This window comes from Triplophysa dalaica, chromosome 11 (assembly GCF_015846415.1).
Source record: "Triplophysa dalaica isolate WHDGS20190420 chromosome 11, ASM1584641v1, whole genome shotgun sequence".
In the NCBI taxonomy this organism is placed as follows: domain Eukaryota; kingdom Metazoa; phylum Chordata; class Actinopteri; order Cypriniformes; family Nemacheilidae; genus Triplophysa; species Triplophysa dalaica.
This window is the reverse complement of record NC_079552.1, coordinates 7,336,412-7,357,042: the sequence shown is the minus strand read 5'-3', so window position 1 is coordinate 7,357,042 and position 20,631 is coordinate 7,336,412. Positions and strand designations below refer to the sequence as shown.

The 20,631-nt window shown below is 41.4% G+C and overlaps 1 protein-coding gene across 2 annotated transcripts; it reads right to left on the bottom strand.

Annotated features, from left to right (window-relative positions):
- Nucleotides 1–136: 136 nt before the first annotated feature.
- On the bottom strand, nucleotides 137–20,320 carry zfyve26 (zinc finger, FYVE domain containing 26). 2 transcript variants are annotated; one of them, XM_056760295.1, is made up of 41 exons: nucleotides 20,207–20,320; nucleotides 19,350–19,600; nucleotides 19,042–19,117; nucleotides 18,853–18,933; nucleotides 18,059–18,548; nucleotides 17,180–17,304; nucleotides 16,840–17,004; nucleotides 16,107–16,195; nucleotides 15,369–15,502; nucleotides 15,102–15,278; nucleotides 14,231–14,848; nucleotides 13,984–14,148; nucleotides 13,738–13,889; nucleotides 13,185–13,434; nucleotides 12,842–13,105; nucleotides 12,602–12,721; nucleotides 12,361–12,531; nucleotides 12,041–12,277; nucleotides 11,821–11,926; nucleotides 10,519–11,363; nucleotides 10,019–10,215; nucleotides 9,791–9,895; nucleotides 9,375–9,497; nucleotides 9,093–9,266; nucleotides 8,756–9,005; nucleotides 8,359–8,451; nucleotides 8,025–8,194; nucleotides 7,800–7,933; nucleotides 7,694–7,722; nucleotides 7,217–7,353; nucleotides 6,857–7,077; nucleotides 6,630–6,777; nucleotides 6,311–6,520; nucleotides 5,188–5,403; nucleotides 4,883–5,080; nucleotides 4,605–4,801; nucleotides 4,300–4,462; nucleotides 3,679–3,738; nucleotides 3,409–3,591; nucleotides 1,960–2,010; nucleotides 137–1,851 (listed from the first exon to the last, which is right to left on the bottom strand). In XM_056760295.1, the coding sequence occupies exons 2-41, from the start codon at nucleotides 19,538–19,540 to the stop codon at nucleotides 1,657–1,659; spliced, it is 7,710 nt and encodes a 2,569-aa protein (XP_056616273.1). In that variant the 5' UTR covers nucleotides 19,541–19,600; nucleotides 20,207–20,320; the 3' UTR covers nucleotides 137–1,656. The 2 variants fall into 2 exon arrangements, with proteins under 2 accessions (XP_056616273.1, XP_056616274.1); XM_056760296.1 differs by having other exon boundaries at nucleotides 7,217–7,350.
- Nucleotides 20,321–20,631: the final 311 nt, after the last annotated feature.

Sequence of the window (20,631 nt, the reverse complement as noted above, 5' to 3'; positions counted from 1 at the left end):
TGCCAGAAAAAGATATTTAAATATATACACTGCAAAAAAGAATTTTACTTTTCCTTTATTTTAGTGAAATACAAATATACATTTAAAAGTTTGTTTTTGCATAATAATAACACATACTTTATTGGTACTTATACTTATAGTTTATTGGTATTTTTCAAACATGTATATAAAAAACATAATCTTAGTCAAATTACAGTAACAGACAACGCTAATTATTTTATTTAGAGTAAATAAGTTCTTTTTAAACCCTATTTTCTTTATATAAATATATTTAGTTACTTTAACTGATTTGAGAAATATCTCTAATGGGTTTAAGAGATATGTACTGTACATATATTCATAGGCTCTTTGGCAACAGTCTGAAAGAAACGCATTCTGTACTCAGTGAAGCCGTTTCTTCATTTCAGAAAGTCCTGCAAAGCTGTAACAGTTTCATCATTTTCATGTGCATAGGCCTGGGTAAACAGAAATTGTTCAATTATGTTTTCCCGTTCTCTTGGGAACAACAGTTGAAATTCCTTGACAAATATTTAAAACAGAAGGAATCCTCCCTTTTTAACCTTTCATTTTCTGAACACAACACCATATACACATGCTCACACATTTATGGATTCCGTAATATGATAAAATAAATCACAAGAGGATCACAGAAAATCCAATTAGTACACATAGAAACTCACATACAAACACAACTTGCATTCATAAAAAGTGCATAATTTTAAAGTATGAATTACTAAAGCAAAGAATAGATAAGGTAAACAGACATTGATACGGTATTTTCCAAAATGCCATGTCATACGTAGAATCCCTTAAATTGTAACTGTTAATTTATAGTTATGCAGTAGTTGAGATAATGTTTATGATTTTTCAGACTAAGTATTGGGAAATTCAAGGCCTAGCTATCATGATGCCTATAAATCACATGTTCCCTTTCAACAGTATAATTCTCATATTTCAGATACAATTTCTCATTGAGGACCAAGTAATAACACAGGGCCATAGTGATTCAACGAATGTTAACTTAATTTCACGACAGACACAGACCAACTTTGCCATCACAGGACCGTGTTCCATAAGGATGAGATTTAAACACAGGTTAGTCCTTACAAAAAAGAAGAAAAATCCCTTTTCCTGAGATAAGAGAACAATTCCATTTATAATACTGAAGATGAGACACATGAACTCTGTGTTTATCAGAGTTTATCTTTAAAAGGATAGTTCACCCTAAAAAGAAAATTGTGGCATCATTTACTCCCCCTCAGGTTGTTCTCCCCTCAAATTTCTTTGTTCTGCTAAACATAAATAGGAGATATTGGGAAGAATGACAGTAAATATGGGGGATGAGATCTGTTTGGTTATTGACATTCTTCCAAATATCTTCCTTTGTGTTCAGCAGAACAAGGACATTTATACAGGTTTGGAACAATCTGAGGGTGAGAAAATTATGACAGAATGTACATTTTTGTGTGAACTATCCCTTTAGAAAATGCCACCAACAGCTTCAAGAGGAAAGTGGCATTTTTGGGGGGTTGAATTGGTCCCAAACTGACAATATTACACAAGTGGCACATTGGTGATTCATTTCCTACCAGAGCACAACTTGATGCTTCAATGACCAATAGGAGTCTGTAATGATATGTTGGTAGTGGTTATCATTTATTGCCGTTGCCGTGATGATCGTTCTTGATGCTCTGAGAGCCACTGGCGACAGATGTCCTGCATGACAGAGTCGCCTGAGGTCTCAGCCGCTCGCATCACATCCTGTACTACCGGAGCCGCCTTCACTAGCTCAAGCTTCACAGCCAGAAGATATGCTGCCCGCAGCTTATTGCATTGCAGATATGCCTTTATCTGCAAAGAGAGGATGAGAAGCGCTTAGAAAGTGTGTGAGAAAGATCCAAACTAAAAATCCCATTGAAAGAAAATATAATTTTGAAAAGAAACCAATATTAAGAGCACCTTGTTTTCTGCACTCTTCGACTCCAGAATCAGGGCCTCTAGATCTTTAGACTAAGCAGAGAGAGAGAAACTTCATCAGATATAAGGCGAAAAGTATACAAATGATTTTGTGAACATCTTTCAATTCCAAAACAGTGATCTCAAAACTGTCCTAATAAGAGGTCAGGACTACCATGTACTGATTTTAAGAACAGAATGTATAAACACATTCTGACCACAAGTCTGTAGTTTTGACATAGTGACACAGAACAAGAGTTGTGTTAACTACACAGTGTAACAAATAATGGTTTCGCCCGACCTTTTTATAGTTCTTGTACAGTTCTGTGGTGCTTTTTGTTGTGGTAATATTTACTTTCATGTAACATAATTGTTTTAGTGTGTATTTAGGTCAATTTTTTTTTAGCTTATATCAATAATTACAATATATTGCAAATAAACAAAAACTGTAAAAAGTTACACATATTCCAAAAATTATTTTCCAATTGTCACTGTCAGCAAATTCAAGAAATTTCTGTAGCACAGGGAAGGTGGGATGAAGCGATGATCGGTGACTACGTCTGGAACTTGGTTTGTGAGGACAGTATTAGTTTAAAAAAATCTAAACGATCAAATGTACATGGGAATTTTCAGACGACTCATTTTTAGTTAAACTGTTGTTTTGAGCTCAGTGTCATACCAGTACCTTGTCATTTCTGCGTACGAATACTAATACCGAAATTTATAAATGTGTGAAATACGTCGAGAACCGTCGATGGTAAAAAGATGGGATTTTTCCTTTTCAGCATGTTAAACGTTCGTAAAGAAACAGTATATTTTTTTCTACATTGGGCTATTTATAATTCTTCATCAAGCATACGCCTAAACAGAAGCAGATTTTCTGTAACTTCTTTGTATTTTTGTTTTTCATTTCTTTTGGGTGGGTTTATTTCATTGTGTGTTAAGATACCAGTTAAAGAGTTTTCTGCACCATTTAAAACATTTCCAGTAAACTTCTCAAAAAGCCACACATTTTAAATGCAACAAAATGTGCAAATAACATTTGTACATTATAGATCTGCTTATATAGATCTGATTATAGATCTGATTATAGATCTGCTCAAGAACAGAAAGGGTGTCTTGGATTAGCCCCATTCGACCATCAGCGACAAAGCAAGGTGATCTCATTCATTTCAATAGTAGCCTAGCAACATCCAGCGACATTGACCGTTGGTGACAGGAAGTGGACATGTCTTGCGACTCCACTCGTTCGGGAGCAACTACCAAGAGGAGTACAGCAGCGGACCTCACATCAGCTGTCTCTCATCTGTTACTGTTTATAAATGTTTGTAGGACAACCACAGCTAAAAACGACCTCATAGCGTGAGAGCAGCTTAAGTCATGGCACAAACCATGAATTATCCCTTCAAACAGTAAATACAGTCTGACCAGAAGTCTAAAGTGGGTACTCACATCCGCAGGATTCTTATCAGCCACAGAGACACAACTGAGAACAATGGCATCACAGTCATGTTTAGAAGCTGTGCCGGACTCCCCTACACACTTCAACAGCTGCCGCACAGACGAGTACTGACGCTGACGGATCAAGCGCTGTCCGACCCGTATGTACACCGCCAGTGCCTCCAGCTGGAAGTCCTGCAATACAACGGAAAAAAGAAACAAAGAGTCATACGTGCACAAGATGAGGACTAATTCTGAACTGACCAAGTCGTAACAACTTACCTGTATTACCCTATATGCAATGCCAAAACCTTCTTCAATATTTTTCCCTCCCAGCATCACCTGGTCAAAGTGCAGAAAGACGTAACAGTGAGATCTGATTGCTGTTTATTGAGTTTGATTTTAGTTTGTTTAGTTTGACATGATGCATAAACATGCTGCTTGAAAACATTTGGAGTGTTTAAAGTTGCATCAGTATGATCATTTGTGGTTAATGGAGTAACACTGTGACCAACATTTCACTATTTAGTGTGTGTGCTCAGCGTTTCAGTGTTAAAGAAAGGTTAATGCTGTCAGTTGCACCCATGACTCTTTCCCCACATAATATGTATTTCAAACGCATTTCTCATTGTTGCACAAAAAAAGAAAAAGATTTGACATCAAACAAATGTGTGGATGCAATCAGGGAAATACTTACAGTTAAACACTACACGTTATTACAAAATAATAAATGAGACAAACAAAACAATACAAAACGCAAAAGAGCAGAGATGTATTACTCAATATTAAAATAAAAAAATATGTTTATGAACAACCATTAAAATGCAACTAAAACAAGTTGAGTGAGATTTGGATAGGAATCAAGAACGAGACATGCATGACGAGCATGTTCTCCTGGTTTACCTTGCAGGCCACATCCACCTTCATGGGGGTGTTTCCAAAAAGTGTGGGCGGAGCACTGTTCGCTGAGGGTCTGGGGTCTACCGCTGTATTTGAAGGGGAGGAGCTTTCACATCGATGCAGGAAGCGTGTCACCTCCAACTGCAACTCGACTGTGTGTATATGTCTGCAACAAACCATAATAGGAAATAAAAATTTGCTTCAAAAAGTTATAGCACTGCCAACAAAATAGCTTAATAATTTTAAAAACATTCCATTCAAATAAATTTGACAAGAGTGAATCCTACACTTCAGAATTTAAACAGTACCTGGAGACATCAGAAGTGCTCATTTTCTTTCTGAACGAAGAGCTGTGTGATTTTCTTCTGCTCTGCTGTTCTTGCAGGAAAGTTCTCAGGTGCTCCTTTGCTCGGATCAGCCAGCGCTGCTGTTCTCCCAGCTGTAAGTACGACTGTGCACCATGCGAAAAGAATCGTATACATGTCATAGCGGCACGAACGTGATCCTACAGAGACAGAAAATGCAGCGGTTACTTCAATGTTCATAAAACGCTGCAGGGGGCAGTGAGTCCGTATGGGTTGAGTACCATCATGAACTGCTGGAGCTGGTACAGAGAGTGGTAGTGTCCTCTGCGCTGGAGTAACTGACAGGCAGAGAGAAGGTATCGACCCCAGGTCTCCAACGTTGGGTCTAAAGTCTCTAACAGACCCTGCAAAGCACCTAAACGGCCACGTTCAAGACAGGGCTGAAACACGCCCTCCAGAAACACCTCCTCTGAACACTCCTGCAAACAGAGAGCTTTAATTTACATGTTGCTTTGTTTAACACAGTACAGAGTAAATATACTTCTAAATAAAATCAGACTGCATTATTGTAGAAAATGGGCAGAACCTTGTTCTGTATGTGGGTGAGTGCATCCCTCAGGCAATCGTGGCGCAGGTAAAAGCTGATAAGGCTCAGGTGTGTCCCGTAGGTGTGCAGATAAGATAGACATTCCTGATAGTACCCGGAGCGCTGAACCCTGCTCTCCGCACCATCCAGAGGAGCAGAATCAGAGAGAGCATCTTCCAGCTCACGCAGAGAGGCCAGAATGTCCTCCTCCACAGTCTGTGATAAACAAAATACAAACACAGACAGTGAGTTAAGAAATATCAAGTACGGAATGAGAAGAATTTCAGTCAAATCATGTTCTTAATAAAGCACATTTGCATGGCCAAAATTTATACTCCTGTTTTTTTCCCTTGACTTTCTTTTTTCTTCTTGATTTAAAAGTGTTTCTGTGATGCAGGGTTGTTCCCTTCCAAGCAAAGATATAACTTCTGGGACACAGACCCAGGATCTTTAGTCACTGTGCTATAAAACCAAAGTGGCCGAATAAACCTTCACCACACAAGAGAGCCTTTAAAAGCAAACTCATTTAGAATCCCAAATGTAGAAAAGCATCTTAAAAGGTCATCAAATAAATCCACAGTTAACACTGGACAAGACTGCCAGCATTAGGAAAAAGTGATGCCCTGGAGTGCCCATTAGGTTTTTTAAGTCTTTATACAAGAAAACATGAACATTAAAGGTGCAGTGTGTGATATTTAGGAGGATCTATTGAGAGAACTGCAATATAATAACTATGTCTTCAGAGGTATATAAAGACCTTACGTAATGAAGCGTTAAGTTTTTTATTTACTTAGAATGAGCTATTTCTATAAACATCTATCAACACGGGTCCTGTTACATGGAATTCGTCATGTTGTTTCCACAGTAGACTAAACGGACAAACTGCTCTTCAGAGCGTGTTTCGTTATGTTATTTCCTTCGGCAAAGAAACAAAAATGTGTGTGCATCTTTGTCCTGTGTCAGCCACCATAGTTCATCGAAAGGGAGGGATGAGTGGTGGAGTCAGTAGCTGATTCACAGCGCAAGATTCCGCTAAAATCTCCACATTGCTCCTTTAAGTTACTGTCCATCCATGGTAACTCACTAAAGCGTAGTGCGTTCCCTGAGAAAATGTGTAGATTACCGTGATCAGAGTGGGTTTGACTGCAGACTCCAGGTGCTGAACGATCTCCTGTAGAAGCCTCGCTCCATGCTTTAGCTGGTTCCGATCTACTGGTGCCTTAAGACACCGAGCAAACTTCTCCCTGGCGCTTTTCAAATTTCCAGCCTTCAGAGACGCCATACCCCATGCCTGCCAGACTCCACTTGGGTCCAGTCCACTCTTAGTAGACACCTGAGAACATAATAACACACCTCATTACCAATAAGTAAGGCAAGGGTTTTGGGCAGATTAGTTGAGATGTATCCCAATAAAAAGCTTTTAAAAATGAGTCCACTCTCACCTCAACGGCCAACTGATAATATTCAGCTTCAAGCAGCTGGTTGCGCAGACGCGTTACTGCAGCCGTTTCCTGAATATCGTCCAGAGATGGAATGTACTTGTAGTTTGCGCTGACTAATATCTTTAACACATCAACCTTACTGATGTAGCTGTGAATAGAAAGAAGAACAAAGAAAGTCAAAAATCTACTCTACGCTGTTTCTTGGTTTTAATATAGGTTCATCTCACCTGTCGCAAAGTGCTGGCTCTTGGGTGCATCCAGCGTTAACAAACATGAGTTTGGCACTAAACAGAAGTTGACGCATCACATCTGTCAGTAGACGAGCATCCACCTCGGGATTGGTTAGTTTGCGGGAGAGTGAGCGGCAGTGGCCAATCAGCTGCTGCCCGCAGGCCGCGTGATCGCTGTGTAGTGTCATTATAGCAACACAGAGGGATGCACTGGGCGCCTTTAACATTGAAAATGTGACATGAGAAAAAAACAGATTTCAGCCACAAAACAATCCTTGTCAGTCATTAAAAAATTGCCAAGATGTGAGTCATTTCAAGATTTAATATCAGTGCAAGTAAGATAGATGAGAACCTAACCTGTTCATAATAGAACTCGCTTTTCAGCTGCTGGTTTTCAGCTGGGTTTGGACTCAGACGGTACTGCTTCCGAGGAACCTCGGGTAGACTTAAAACACCACTTAGGACTCCATCAACTGACGCTGGGCCAACAGCTACTAAGAAAAGTTGTTTGTAATCATCCAGTTAAATGCACATGCAATTTTTTTGCCACAAAAACAAAAGAAATTCATTTAAAAACCTCATTTGAACAAGAATAAACATGGAACAAAAACTACAGTCAAAATATACAGTCACCTAAAGTACAGCCATATGTGTTTGTAAAACATGTTCATTTTAAACCAAACAGTTGTGCTATGTTTTGCAAACGGTCAGTGTATCTTCTAGTGTTCAAATTGGTTTTCACTACTTTAGCAATTCCCTTTAAGTAGAAGAGGATGTCTACATATTTTGGACAAGCAATATACAATATATACTGGAAAATCCGAAGGCACATACCTTCGTCCTGCTCAAGCTCCTCGTCTGAGCTGCAACGAAAAACAAAACAAGTAAATTTTAACAACTAAAACATGACATCCATGAATTCAGTGTGCTTATATCTTACTCAGAGTGGAAGAAGTTATAGCACTGGTCACAAACTCTGACGGGCTCCTCCGAACCTTCCATTACCATCTTCTTGCTTGAACAGGAATGACACACCAGCCTTCCACATCGCCTGCAGTGGTGCCGTCTGTTAAACTGACATCAAAGAATATAAAAGTTAAGGCTCTTAAATTCTTAAATTAAGAGCCATATTTATGTTAGCAGTTTATCCATAATCCTTTCTCACCATGGTGAACCTCTCTCTCTGGCAGACCATACAGATGTGCTGTTTGTGGTCAGGTATCCAGTCCTTGCGGTCGGGGGTTTTCTCTGGAGGGGTGAAGGGGGTCGTCAGCTGGCGGATCTTCTTCGCACTGGGCCGTCTCTCACTGGAGGGCGTGTGCATGGGAGTGCTTCCTGAAAAACCCACTTCAAACATGACTTCTATACTAATGAGGCCATTTAGCCAACAGTTTAAGCTCTGCTACAATGTAAACTGATTGAGCTTTAATTTAAAACATGATTTTGTGCCTAAATGCGTTTCATGAAAATTGAGCAGTGGTTGAGGGTCTGGCGCATACCTGATGATGGAGGAGGGGTGTGGGTTGGGGAGGGGGGACAACTCTCTTGTGCTGGACACTGAAGAAAAGCATCCTGGAGACTAATGACTGAGTCTGAGACAGAAGGAAGAGAGGGAGATATATAACGTTGAAGTATTCTGTGTAATATATTCATCTAAAAGTTTCTTTGAGAACACATTGTCAGATTTTACAGAAGTGTGAATATAATAAATCTGATTAACACTAGCATTTCTGTCACTCGATTCAAAATAACCAATAGAATTCAATTCTATCAAACCTGATTCATCTTCTTCTGGCCTACAAAACTTCTCATAGAGAAAGTTATGCGAATTTGGAATAACAACATTTTTGAGTGATCTAGATCTTGGCGATAATGGTCCGGCAGGACTGAACTCACCAGACCGTGACCATTCTCTAGGTGCATAAGGAAAATCAAGAGCCTTCCGTGCATAATCTGCCAGTTTTGTGTCTATGTGTTGGTTGGTGATGCCAGCGTCCTGAGCAGGCAGAAGGTTTCGCAGTGTGCTAACGGCAACAGAGGCCCAGTCCACCTTCAGATTCATCAGCAACTGCTCCAGCATGAGAAGCGGATCAGACAGCAGGGAAAAATAATCCTGACGGGACACTTCCGGTAGAGTCAGTAACACCTGTGACAGGTACACACAATGACAATTATTTTATAAGTGCTTTGATAGATGAACCAGATTCTTATTTGTAACAAGGGATGCAGTTACTTTGGAGCCAAGGTGCAGGGCGTTAATGTGGCGTCTCCGCGCAGGGGTCATTTGACTCTGGAAGTGTAGGGTGAGGTAATCAGACAGGAAATGGCAGGCAGCCAATCCGGGCCTTCGATCCAGAGCCTTCTCGCTGACCTCCAGAGCCACTGAACCAGACAGAGCCTCCAGGAGCTGGGGGACAGGTATGGATGGATAGTCAAAGATCACGTAAAACCCACAAATACATCCACAATACATGATTTGGTTTGTTGCCGTCATCATACAAACTCTTCTACACACCTGGAAAGCATCAGCCGTGTGGCCCTGTTCTAGCAGGTGTAGTAGATGTTCGGTCTGGAGCTGCAGGCGAGACGTATCCAAGGCCGTGTACAGTTGCACCCACTGAGCACACAACTCAAACTCCTGAACAAACAAACACAAATCCATTTTTCATAATACTGTCCTTAGATTAATTCAAAAATATATTGATGCAACGAACATTACTGCTTGGAGAAAAGCTCATGTTGTGTAACAACTTTTTGTTAAGGTATAAATAAATGTGGTAGGTTAACTTCAGGTTAGGCGTAGACAGTTTTATCGATATCATTTTATGTAAGAGCTAAAACGATAAGAACATAAATTCTAGATTACTTGAACAAGTTGAAACAGCGACTCATCATTATAAACATTAGTTGGTTTGTTTTTTATGAACTCACCCTGGCATCTAACAACAGAGTGAATACAGATTCAGGATTCTTTACAGACTCCCCCCTCAGCTCCTGCCACGTCTCCCACGGCAACGGTGGCTGCAAACTCAGCATCTGCCACGACAACACAGAACAATTATAAAGTGAGCATCTGATGTCTATTATGTGCCAATTAGTTCATTTGAATTAGTCACGCTGCTACTCAATGTGATCTAAAAGAAAAGAGGCAAAACTTACCCGTTGGTACATGTCCAGTTCCTGTTTCCTTTGCTGAAGCTGCTCTCTGAGTGGATCCTGAGTGCTCTGGTCACTGAGACAGAACTGGAGCAATTCTAAACACAGATCTAAATTCCAGTGATCCAATCCCTGCAGAACCACACGGCCACGCAGCTCAGGGTCCCTTACACGAAACAACTGCATGACACCATTGCTGCCTAAACAGAAAGAGACGCATAGAGCTATAAAGATGAATTGAATGTTATCAGACTCCGGAGAAAAAGTGTGATCTACATTTGCATCTTACAGCAACAAATCAGGTGCAGTATATGTCCTTTACTCAGGCTGATCTTAGATCCATTCGTGTTGTATAAGGAATTTAGAACAATACTATTTATAAACTTTTTCCAAGTTAATTTTATTGAATCTGTTAGCTTAATTTCAATTTGTTGCAGGAATCAGTTGTTGGATGTGGTAAAGCATGTGTCCACCTGAGACGATCCAGGCACCGTAAAGCTTACCTTGCAGTGCAGTACATGCTAACAGTTTGTCCCGTAGCGCCCCCTCCTGGGTGCAGGCCTGACCGTACAACTCCAGAAGTTCTAATGCTCTGTTCAAATCACAGCTGTTAAGAGCTTGCTGGAATGCCTCTGCTGCAATAGCTTGTCCCATACTGCCCTGCAGTCCAGAAAACAGCATCCCCACCAAAGTCTTCCCACAAAGAGCCGCCCCAAGCCCCTCCTCTGTTTCAAAAGACACCCCTAGAACTGGCTCAGCCATTACCCGCAGGTACATTCTGAGAACAGGAAAGTTTTTAAGCAAGGCTTCCCCTTCCCTTGAGATCTGGTCTCCATCCAGAACCGCTTCTTTACGGCCTGACCCTCTGAAATATGAAGGTAACCCCGACCACCCAGAGGAGGTCGCCCTGGTCACGCCACCACGACTGGCACTGAGGCACGCCAGGGTGGCGACGAGGGGAGACCGCGACTTCAGGAAAGAAAGTGCGGATGAAGTGAGAAGAAAAGAAGAAGGAGGGCATGAAGACGGTGATGGTGGGGAGGTGGAGAGTTTGGGTGATGTCGCAGACATGTCCTCCACTGATAGCTCAGACTCAGAGCTGGGGTCGGAGGCCGTGGCGGGGTCAGAGAGGTCAAGGGATGGGGCGCACCCCTGTGCACACTGCTGGAGAAGTGAAGCGATGCTGGATGGGGAGAACGCCCCTCCATTGAGCCCTGTGAATTGGGGTGGACCCTGAAACAAAGTTGGGGTCCGTGAATCCCAAAAAGGAAGAGCTTCACAGCAGCGCTGAACGACAACCTGCTGCACGCTTAAACGCATTTTCTCATGCTGCAGAAGAGACAGAACCCTGTACAGAGAAAAAGAGAAAGAAAGTAGTCAAAGGTAAACTGGACACAAGTGTAAACACTTGTTTTAAACAGCAATGCACTTGTGATGGGATCACATGAGACAAATGTTAAAGTGACCCAAAAATGAAAATTCATTCATCATTTACTAACCCTCTTGTCATTTCAAACCTGTATGACTTTTTTTCTTCTGCAGAACGCAAAAGAAGACATGTTGAAGAATGTTAGTAGCCGAACAACAGCGCTACCCATTTTACTAGCATTGGTTTTGAGTCTGTACAATAGAAGTGAATGGGCACCGCCATTGTATTCTTCAAAATATCGTGTTCTGCAGATGAACGAAAGTCATACAGGTTTGAAATGACGAGGGGCGAGTAATGACGACAGAATTTCCATTTTTGGCTTAATTTTCACTTCAATATCAGTAATAAACTAGAACAGAGAGAGATCTTTGCATACCTGTCAGGTGACACCTGTCTATCGAACAGCAGGAGTGAGAGGAGCTGGGTGGGCGACTGAAGCAACAGTAAAAGAGGATTGCCCAGCTTCACCCCTGTGCACTGATCTGAGATCAGATCACAAACACGTGTCAGAGCGAGACATTCAAGTCTCCAAGAACTATAGACATGCACGATCAATAATTCAATCAAAATGGGTTTATTTGAATATTTTGACTTACCGTCTGACCCCAGACTGCGCACTAGTACCGAAGCCAGCACATTGACATAATCAAGAAAGTTGCGTATGTAATCTGGTCTGCCGGGGGTGCTGTCGGGCTCAAACGGGCAAAGCTGGTCCAAATACTGTAGGAGCTGTTTCATAGCAGTTCGCACAGGGTGGGAATCCAGTTCAGACTGTCTGAGACCAGCCTGTTCGACCAGCGCCGTCAGGAGAGAACTACCCATCAGTGCATCTACTGGAAAGCCACAGGAGAAGTTGAAACCTTCTACAGTCTCGTTTTCACTATAACTCCATGTGATAAAACCAATGCGTGGATACCTGTTGTGTTGGTGGCAGAGGTCAGCGTTTGAAGAGTGACCTCCAGACGCTGATACAGGTTCAAGCGAGAGGCGATACTCTCTTCTGTTATAGTAGAATGACAACACAGCAGCACTTCCTGGGCACTACAGCCAAAGGGGCTGAAGACAACAATCTCCTCTCCATTCAAATCTGGTGAAGAGAGACTACATCAAACCTCAAAATATGAGTGCTTGTTCATGTGTGTGTGGATGTTACAGACCTGTTTTACTCGTGGCTTTACTGGCGGAGGTTCTGTTGAGGATCTTGCTGATTTGTTGCAGGACTGATGAAAAGCCTCTAATGCCGTTGATGTGAGGAACCTTTGGATCAACTCGTATGCCTGTCAATGACAAAAAAAAAATTTTTTTTAAACTTTCATTACAATCTTAATAATAACGAATAACCAACTGATCCAAAATGGTAACCTAGCAACCACTCTCTCGCTCACGTCCTCACTAACCTCTGGTTTCCAGAAAGCTGCAGAGTCTTCTTTCAGCGGTCTCGAGTAGTTGTCGTGAAGTCTTCCAAAGCTGGCACTGACAACAGGAGAGGTCAAAGGCTGCCATAGCGGCAGGACACAACTCATCCAAGAGCGGCCGCAGGAGGTCAGAGGATTCCATGGAGCACTGGGAGAGCCAGAATTCGTCCTCTAGACAGGGTACCGGCCGGGCCGGGGTACTCAGTAGACGGTCAGCCACATCAGAAATGGAATAGAAGGCCATGCCTGGGGAGAGACACAAATATCAGTGCTCATTGATTTTAACTGTGATGTCAGTACTTGCGTGTACGTTTTCATGTATGACCTGCAGCGGCTGCACTTCCAATGCTCTTGAGCGTAAACCTGCTGCTGCTGCCCATTCTGGTCCTGCCTGCGGGGGCGACACCCACCGTGCCCGGTCCTTCTGATGATGATGATGATGATGATGAAGAAAGAGATTGACTCTCTATCTTCTGCTCCACCTGAGCCAGATCTGTCAAAACCTCACGGTAGCGGTCCATAAACACAAGTTCACCTGCACACTCTGAGTTCTCCAAACCATACATCGCAATCACCTAAAAAACAAACAAACCAAAGATTCGTCTCAAAGGTGCAGTGTATGTGAAATTTAAGGGCATCTAGCAGTAAGGTTTCTAATAAAAACATAACACTTCATTATGGAAGGTCTTCATACACCTCTGAAGACATAGTTAAGTATATTATATTGCATTTCTGTCAATAGATCCTCCAAAATATTACACAAAGAACCTTAAATCATCAAATAATGGAAAAGATTCACAGGGCACTGCTCTCCTCAAAGAAAGTGACATCACTTAAACCTCTAGTGTTTTATATAAGAATATGACATCATATCTCACCTGCTGGGCCTCTATGCAGTTGCCTCTGCGTATACAGGCGATAAGCAGAGACTCAGGAGGAGAGAGCATTGCGGGAACCAGCCAGCTGTGAGGTCCACCACATGGACACCCTTCATTACCACGACACACTATTCCAACACACACCCCACCATCTGCAAGACGGAATGATGTCACAAAACCAATCACGTACAACATGACCATAACTATAATATTGGTCTGTCTCCACTGCAATGTGCATGCTCTGACCTGAGGCACTAGTGCTGACCCCTCCATTCTGTAGTTCTGAAGAGACTTGACGTTCAGCACGATGCCGATAGTTTTTTCTCCTCCTTCGAACACCTGAACTGCTGCTGTCCTGGCGTTTCAGTGGAAGTCCCGGACTTGGAAGTGGAGATGGGAGGTAGAGACCATCTACATAGTAATATTGGCATATACATTAAACAATGACAATGTGTATACCTTCAAAATAGTTCAGCACACACCCACTGCTCACCATTTCCACTGCCATGGTTACTAGTAACAATCTGCAGTCTCCACTGGGCCTCTGCTGTGTGTTTGGAGAGTCTCTGTAACCTGGTGCTGAAGGTCTCCGCCGTAACAGAACATCCCAGACTTTCTGCCAACTCCACGTCAGCAGCAAGCGCCCTGCCGTCCTCCTGGCCGACCCCACACACGCCCTCCAAGCCCTCCCTCACCAGCCGTAAAATCCCCTCCATTACACACAAATCCACCAGAAATCCCTGACACCCTGACATCAAGGGGGCCCAAACAGGGTTCACCTGATCAGATTCTCCGCTTTGATCAGATGTAGGCTTGCTGTCATTTTTCTCTCCCTCCTGCTGTCCATCCTCTTTTTCTGCTTTTAAGACACCCTCGTCATTGTTTAATATTTTGGTACTGTTTGATTTCTTTTTCTCTGCAGTGTTGTGGATTGCGTCAGCTTGGGTTTCTGTGTTGGTGCTGCTCAATTCTGTTTGAAGGTTGAAGTCAGTGTCAGAAAGAAAAAGGAGGGAGAAGATGTTCTCCAGGAGTTCTAAGCGGAACAACGCTGGAACCGCTTCAAGATACAACTGGCATTCAGATAGGAAGTGTTGGAACAGATCAGAGCATCCTGGGAGAGGAAAACAAAAAGTAAACTAATTTGTTTGTGAAATACAATTTAATTTTGCATAGTTCTCCAAAATAATGTTGTTTTACCATAGTAAATGTCAAGAAAACATATCAAGGAATGTTCTATTTGTTCTTTTATTGCCCAAATTTCAAATAAATATAGACAAGAAAAATCAGTCAGAGAGCAACCATTCATTGTCATGAGTACACTATGGACATTTAGGTATAGTAATCAAATCCAACAGCACTGTCACCTTCAGATGGCTCCTCCCCATGACCGGCCTCCATCTGCCGCAAAAGCTCACAATCCTGGAAGTTGGTATGGATCTGCGCATTAACGCAGATGGCATACAGAGCATATTTCATCGCACAGAAGCCTTTAAACAGAGTGACATTGCGCTGGACAGAGCTATTGGGTGATGAAGGATCTTCTAAAAACAAGAAACCAAAATGTTCAGGTCCAATTTAATAAAGGTGTCATTAGATCGGTTAGTCCCCATGCAAGTGTGTGCATCTTATACCCGTCTTCTGTAGCAGTTCCAGCACCTTGTGCTCTTCATACTTAGCAAGGGGTGTCAGATAGTGCAGTACATAAAGGGCAGAGTGATGGTCCAGCATGTGTAACTGACTCAACAGAGCGTCATGGGATATTCCGCTAAACACACATACACATAAATAATCAAAAGGATGATATATTTAATCGTTTGATTAATATGTATCAACATAACACCACACATTAATAAACAATGTATCCATATGCACACATAAATAAACAATGTACCCATATGTGACCCTGCCTGTGAAACACAGCAAAGTCCTTTTTTGTGATTAACTGCTTCGAGGAAATTTAATTTTAAGTATGACGTCAATGTTTAGGAAGTCATGCTGTATTTTTTGTGCTAAATAATCAAACGTAGCATCAATAAAATTTAACTGGATCAATTTGGTTTAATAAACCTTGAGCTCTGCGAATGAACAACGTCGAAAATCACTTTCATGCACCTTTTATGGAACTGTTCCACAAACGTGGGATGATCTGCCTGTTTCTATAAGAACAGTGGAATATTTAGCCGAAAATACACACCGAAATCTCTCATATAATATATATTTTACAACGATAAACACGCATAGCCTATTTTTGAAAGTATATAATACAGAGATGTGCATGAAATGTTATCAACAATGACATGGGTTCTCTTTCATTGTGAGTGCAAGATGTGCTTTTGCATGAGTACATGCATTAAATATGTTTTACTCACGGATTGTTCTGGTCGCACCACTCTAAAACACCAAGCTGAGAGGACAGCGTGCAAGCTAACTCACTCAATACTGAATCATTGCTCAGGGGCTACACAGAGAAGAAAACAAACTTATTCATTCATTTACACATTATTCATGTTCATACACAATATTTATTCATGCATACACAACTGAATCACATGATAAGGTCATATCCGACTCACACAACATGAGACAAAATAGTCTGAATGTTCTGTCTCATCTTTGTGACTAAGGTTCATCTCAGCTGTGTTGTTTCGGCAAAGATGACATGTTTGTGAAATAAACAAGTGTAGATCATCACCACACCTTAGCCGAAGGGGATTTTTAAAGTGTGGCTTTCAACATTACATCATTAACACTGCCTGCTAAGAATCAGCAAAAAGAACAGAAGTCCCTAACAAACAGCACAAAAGAGAGACTGAGAACCTGTAACCTGTAGAGGTTTATGTGAAGCCTTTCGGGTATTTAAAGCTTTTGCTGTTGTTACTTAAAACCTATTTTTAAGTGATGCCTTGCTTCTTTTTCTAAATTGGTATTCTCAAGCTCAGGCATGTCCAGGGACTTCCCAAGTTTTTGAAGCACTCTAGCAAGTAAATACTAGATAACCTCAAGCAAACTGTATATTCCAGTTTAGGAAGTGGGTCATTCTTGGAGTGGTCAGGCATAAGTCTGCAAGGTAGACCAGACTTCAGGTCATGTACGATTACCAACCTGTTGATGATATAGGACTCTAAGAAGGTTTTTGGCAGAATGAAGGCTCTGACAATGCATCCAGCCTAACAACAACAAGAGGCGGGACAAAGGCTGAAACTCCGCCTGTAATAATGCTTCCAGTTTGGTGAAGTCCTCCCTCTTTATGAGATCTAGACCAGTAAGCTGCACACATTCACACAATGCACACAAGTAGATGTATTAGTACAATAATATGCCTTAGAAAAAGCACAATAAAAAAACAGTACTGATGGTGCACAAGTGTGACTGACAGTTTACATAATAATAGAAAGGGTTTAACTTAGGTCCTTATATGCAGGCCTCTGTTTGCTACACCTACCAAAACCTGCTCCAGAAAGTGCTTTCCACTGCTCAAACACTCAAAGTAAATGGCTTTCCAGACCAGACGTTTGTCGTCATGACAGCACAAGCCAAGCATGACTCTCTCCTGATCGTGCAAGTCAGCTATGAGAGAACTGAGTTTTAGATATATAATCAGCAATATCACAAGCAAATGGTGACAACTGTGAATGATTTGGAGGGAACTGTGACCACATGAGCAGAAGTATCCACAGCTAGTAAAAACTTTAAGGACACTAAAAAATTTAAGTTTTACTTCCTTTAACAACTAAACTAAAACACTAATTAAAAGCACTGCCATTGTATCTGTATGGTGCCTTATATTACAAAATGGAATTGACTAACTTGACTTAAAGACATTTTTTACTCATCCTCATGTTGTTCCAAATCTGTATAAATTTCTTTGTTCTGCTAAACACAAAGGAAGATATTTGGAAGAATACTTGTCTCCAAATAGACCTAATCTACCCTTGACATAGTATTTATTTTCCCTATCATGACAGTGAATGGGGGATGAGATCTGTTTGGTTACTTACATTCTTTTTAAATATCTTCCATTGTGTTAAGCTTAACAAAGAAATGTATACATTTTGGAACAAAATGACAGTGAGTAAATGATGACAGAATTTTCATTTTTGGGAGAACTATCCCTTTAAAAGGTCCTGTCAGTCCCATATAGACAATATTGCAGGGGTATGATGGCTTTAACAGCTTATGTGTGTGGAAAATGTTTAGTTGATTTTTCAACTAAATTCATTTGCTTTTACAAGGTGAATTTACAAGGTGTATTATTAGGGGAGACAATGATAGCGCTGGTACAGTTTAGCTATCTGTGTTAGCACAGTAAACTCGATCTTACCCTGTGTTTGTGAAGACTCTCTCAACAGTTTCTCCTTGAGCAGTCTGAGCGACGTGGCGCTGTATGCTTTCAACAGAGCATGATCCTGCGGCCGCAGCAGACATCCCAGAATCCTCTCCTCTGTCATGGGCCCATCTCTCGCTGACCACAAGCCCTCCCACAGGGTCTCCAGCTGAGCTCCCGACCTCTCCGACCCCCACGGTGCCAAAGCCAACGCTGAACACAAGTCCTGCACCCATCTCCCGTTCCTTTTCTCAGCAGGTATGTTTACCTGCTCGGTAAGGTGCTGGATGAAGATGTCCTGTAAGGTGTGGTCTCTGGAGCGATCTGCGTGCTGAAGGAAACTGATGAGAGAACAGACGAGGCGTGGCTGATTTCGGACTAGCAGGGAACGGAGGCAGGAAAGAACGGCAGCACTCAATGGAGGGGCGTGATCGGATGAAATCTTTCGTTTCACTTGTTCAGATTGCAAGAAGGCTATGTGGAGCTCCTATGGAAGATATAGGAAGGAGGACATTGAAGATAAACAAATGAGAATATGTTTTATAATATTTTGCCGGAATGTGTTTTATGTTCTAGTCTAGTCGAACCCTACTTATGAGTTAACAAGACAAGGGCATTCAATATTTGCTGACTAGAAGCAAGTGCAAAAGTTAAATGTCTTGCTCAACAACACAACAGCTGATAGAGTGTACCCTTATCAGAGTTCAAAGAAAAGTGTTTTCAGGGAATAATCTGAATTTGAATAATACAAACACATAGAAGGCAACATTTATTGGATTTACAGTTACTACCTCAAGTACAGTCTGTGGAACATCTCCCAGCTCCTCTAAGAGCAACAGGAACTCAAGCTCTTTCTTCACAGACCTGCTCACCTGAAGAGAAAGTAACCACATTCAAAGCAGGATTACAAACAAAGAAACTCATAAGTGTTCAGTACTTTCTGCATGGAGCATGAATTATTTTAGGACGAACCCACGCACCTGTATTTTGGTCAGTTTCTTCAGGATTTGAAGCCAGTACCAGGCCAGTCTGTGAGGGGTGCCCACTGATTCCCACCTGTGTAAAGAAACAAATATCTGTCTCCTTAAATAACTTCAACCTTTGGAATCTTTGGAACAATATGTTGAGCAATTTTCTTCTTTACAACAATATTTAATAGCATGATTACTCCAGGCATTGGTAACATTTTTTTCCCATGCTTGATATAAACAAATTAAGATCTAATGAACTATTGTTTTAATAGCATTTGTAAGAGACAACTTAATGTTCAATTTAACTGCTGACTCACTTTAGGGGGTACGGGTGTGTAACGAGGGCTTTAACGATGTCGCGCGGGTCACGCGGATTATCTCCGCGCGCATCGCCCAGTTGACATACGCAGGCTGCCGCGAGCTCCCACTCCCCGCGCTGCAAACACCGCGTGAAGAAACCGAAGAGCTCCTGTCTGGAGGTCTCCTCCTCACGGCCAAATGGATGCATGACAGTCAACTTTCATTCAACGGTCCGTTGACTCCAAAATCCTTCCACAAAGTTCCACATCTAACACGAGAGATTGCAAATTAGATTGACAAATACAAAGTAAGGCCAAAACAAAATGCACTGAAAGCATGAAGTCGATACAATTTAGATGTAACGTTACTTGTTTCAATATGGGATATCAACATGACTTAAAAAGGGTTTTAAAATAAAGTGCCATTTCGCAACGCATGCCCATCTCATGACCAGGTGACTGCCATAAAACAGAAATCCAATTTATCTGTAACGTTACAGATAACCATTAAACCCAGATTAAATTGGCTTTATAGTCTTAAAGACAAGGCACGGTTTGTATAATAAAATTAAGTAAGTAAGAACAGAATAAAAGATTGGATATATTGATAAGATAAACTAATATAATTCCAGCAGAAAAAAGTTGAATTTTCTAACATGAAAGAAACTCTTTCTCGGTTTTGCAATGTGTTTATCACTTGCTTGCACACTTGTATGTTTGTAACAATACTTTAAAGTGAATGACAACAACTGACTGTGCGACTTGAAAATAACAGCTTTGAGAGGAGGTTCAAATCGACTAACATTAACCCCTAAACTCTGCAAAATGCTATAACACCGAATCTTGAAGGACGTCGTAATAAAATCAGCACTTACGAGTAACGTTTGTCCTTTATCTCAGCCTAAAGACTTCATATGCGCTTCACATCAGCTGTATGTTACGTTAGCCATGAAAGAGCAGAGTCATGTGACTTGATCAGCTGACTCAAGAGCTGTCAGTTCAAGGGTCAAACAATAGAAATGAAAAGACGTGACTTCTTGCACCAGAATCTGTATTCAAATAATAATTTTCATATTTAAGTAGTTTGCTGTGATTTTTTTGTGATCATTTAATGCCTACAATGGTTCCTAGTGTCATAATTCGCGTGGTAAATGTTGCTCAGACCGTTGCTAACGCAGCACAGTGGAGTATCACGTGGTATCGGATACTGAGCACTGGTAGGATCAGTCCTTTTCATATATTTTTAGGATTTTTGTACCAAGATGTCACACACTAAAAATTTGGAGTAATGTTGAATGTT

What these genes read in the sequence shown, in the direction of transcription:
- zfyve26 (XM_056760295.1), bottom strand. Translation starts at nt 19,540, where the DNA reads ATGCATCCATTTGGCCGTGAGGAGGAGACCTCCAGACAGGAGCTCTTC. An exon ending in TGGAAGTGCAGCCGCTGCAG is followed by an intron (nt 13,106 to 13,184) that starts GTCATACATGAA and finishes GTCTCTCCCCAG; the next exon opens with GCATGGCCTTCTATTCCATT. An exon ending in AGACAGGTGTCACCTGACAG is followed by an intron (nt 11,364 to 11,820) that starts GTATGCAAAGAT and finishes TTCTCTGTACAG; the next exon opens with GGTTCTGTCTCTTCTGCAGC.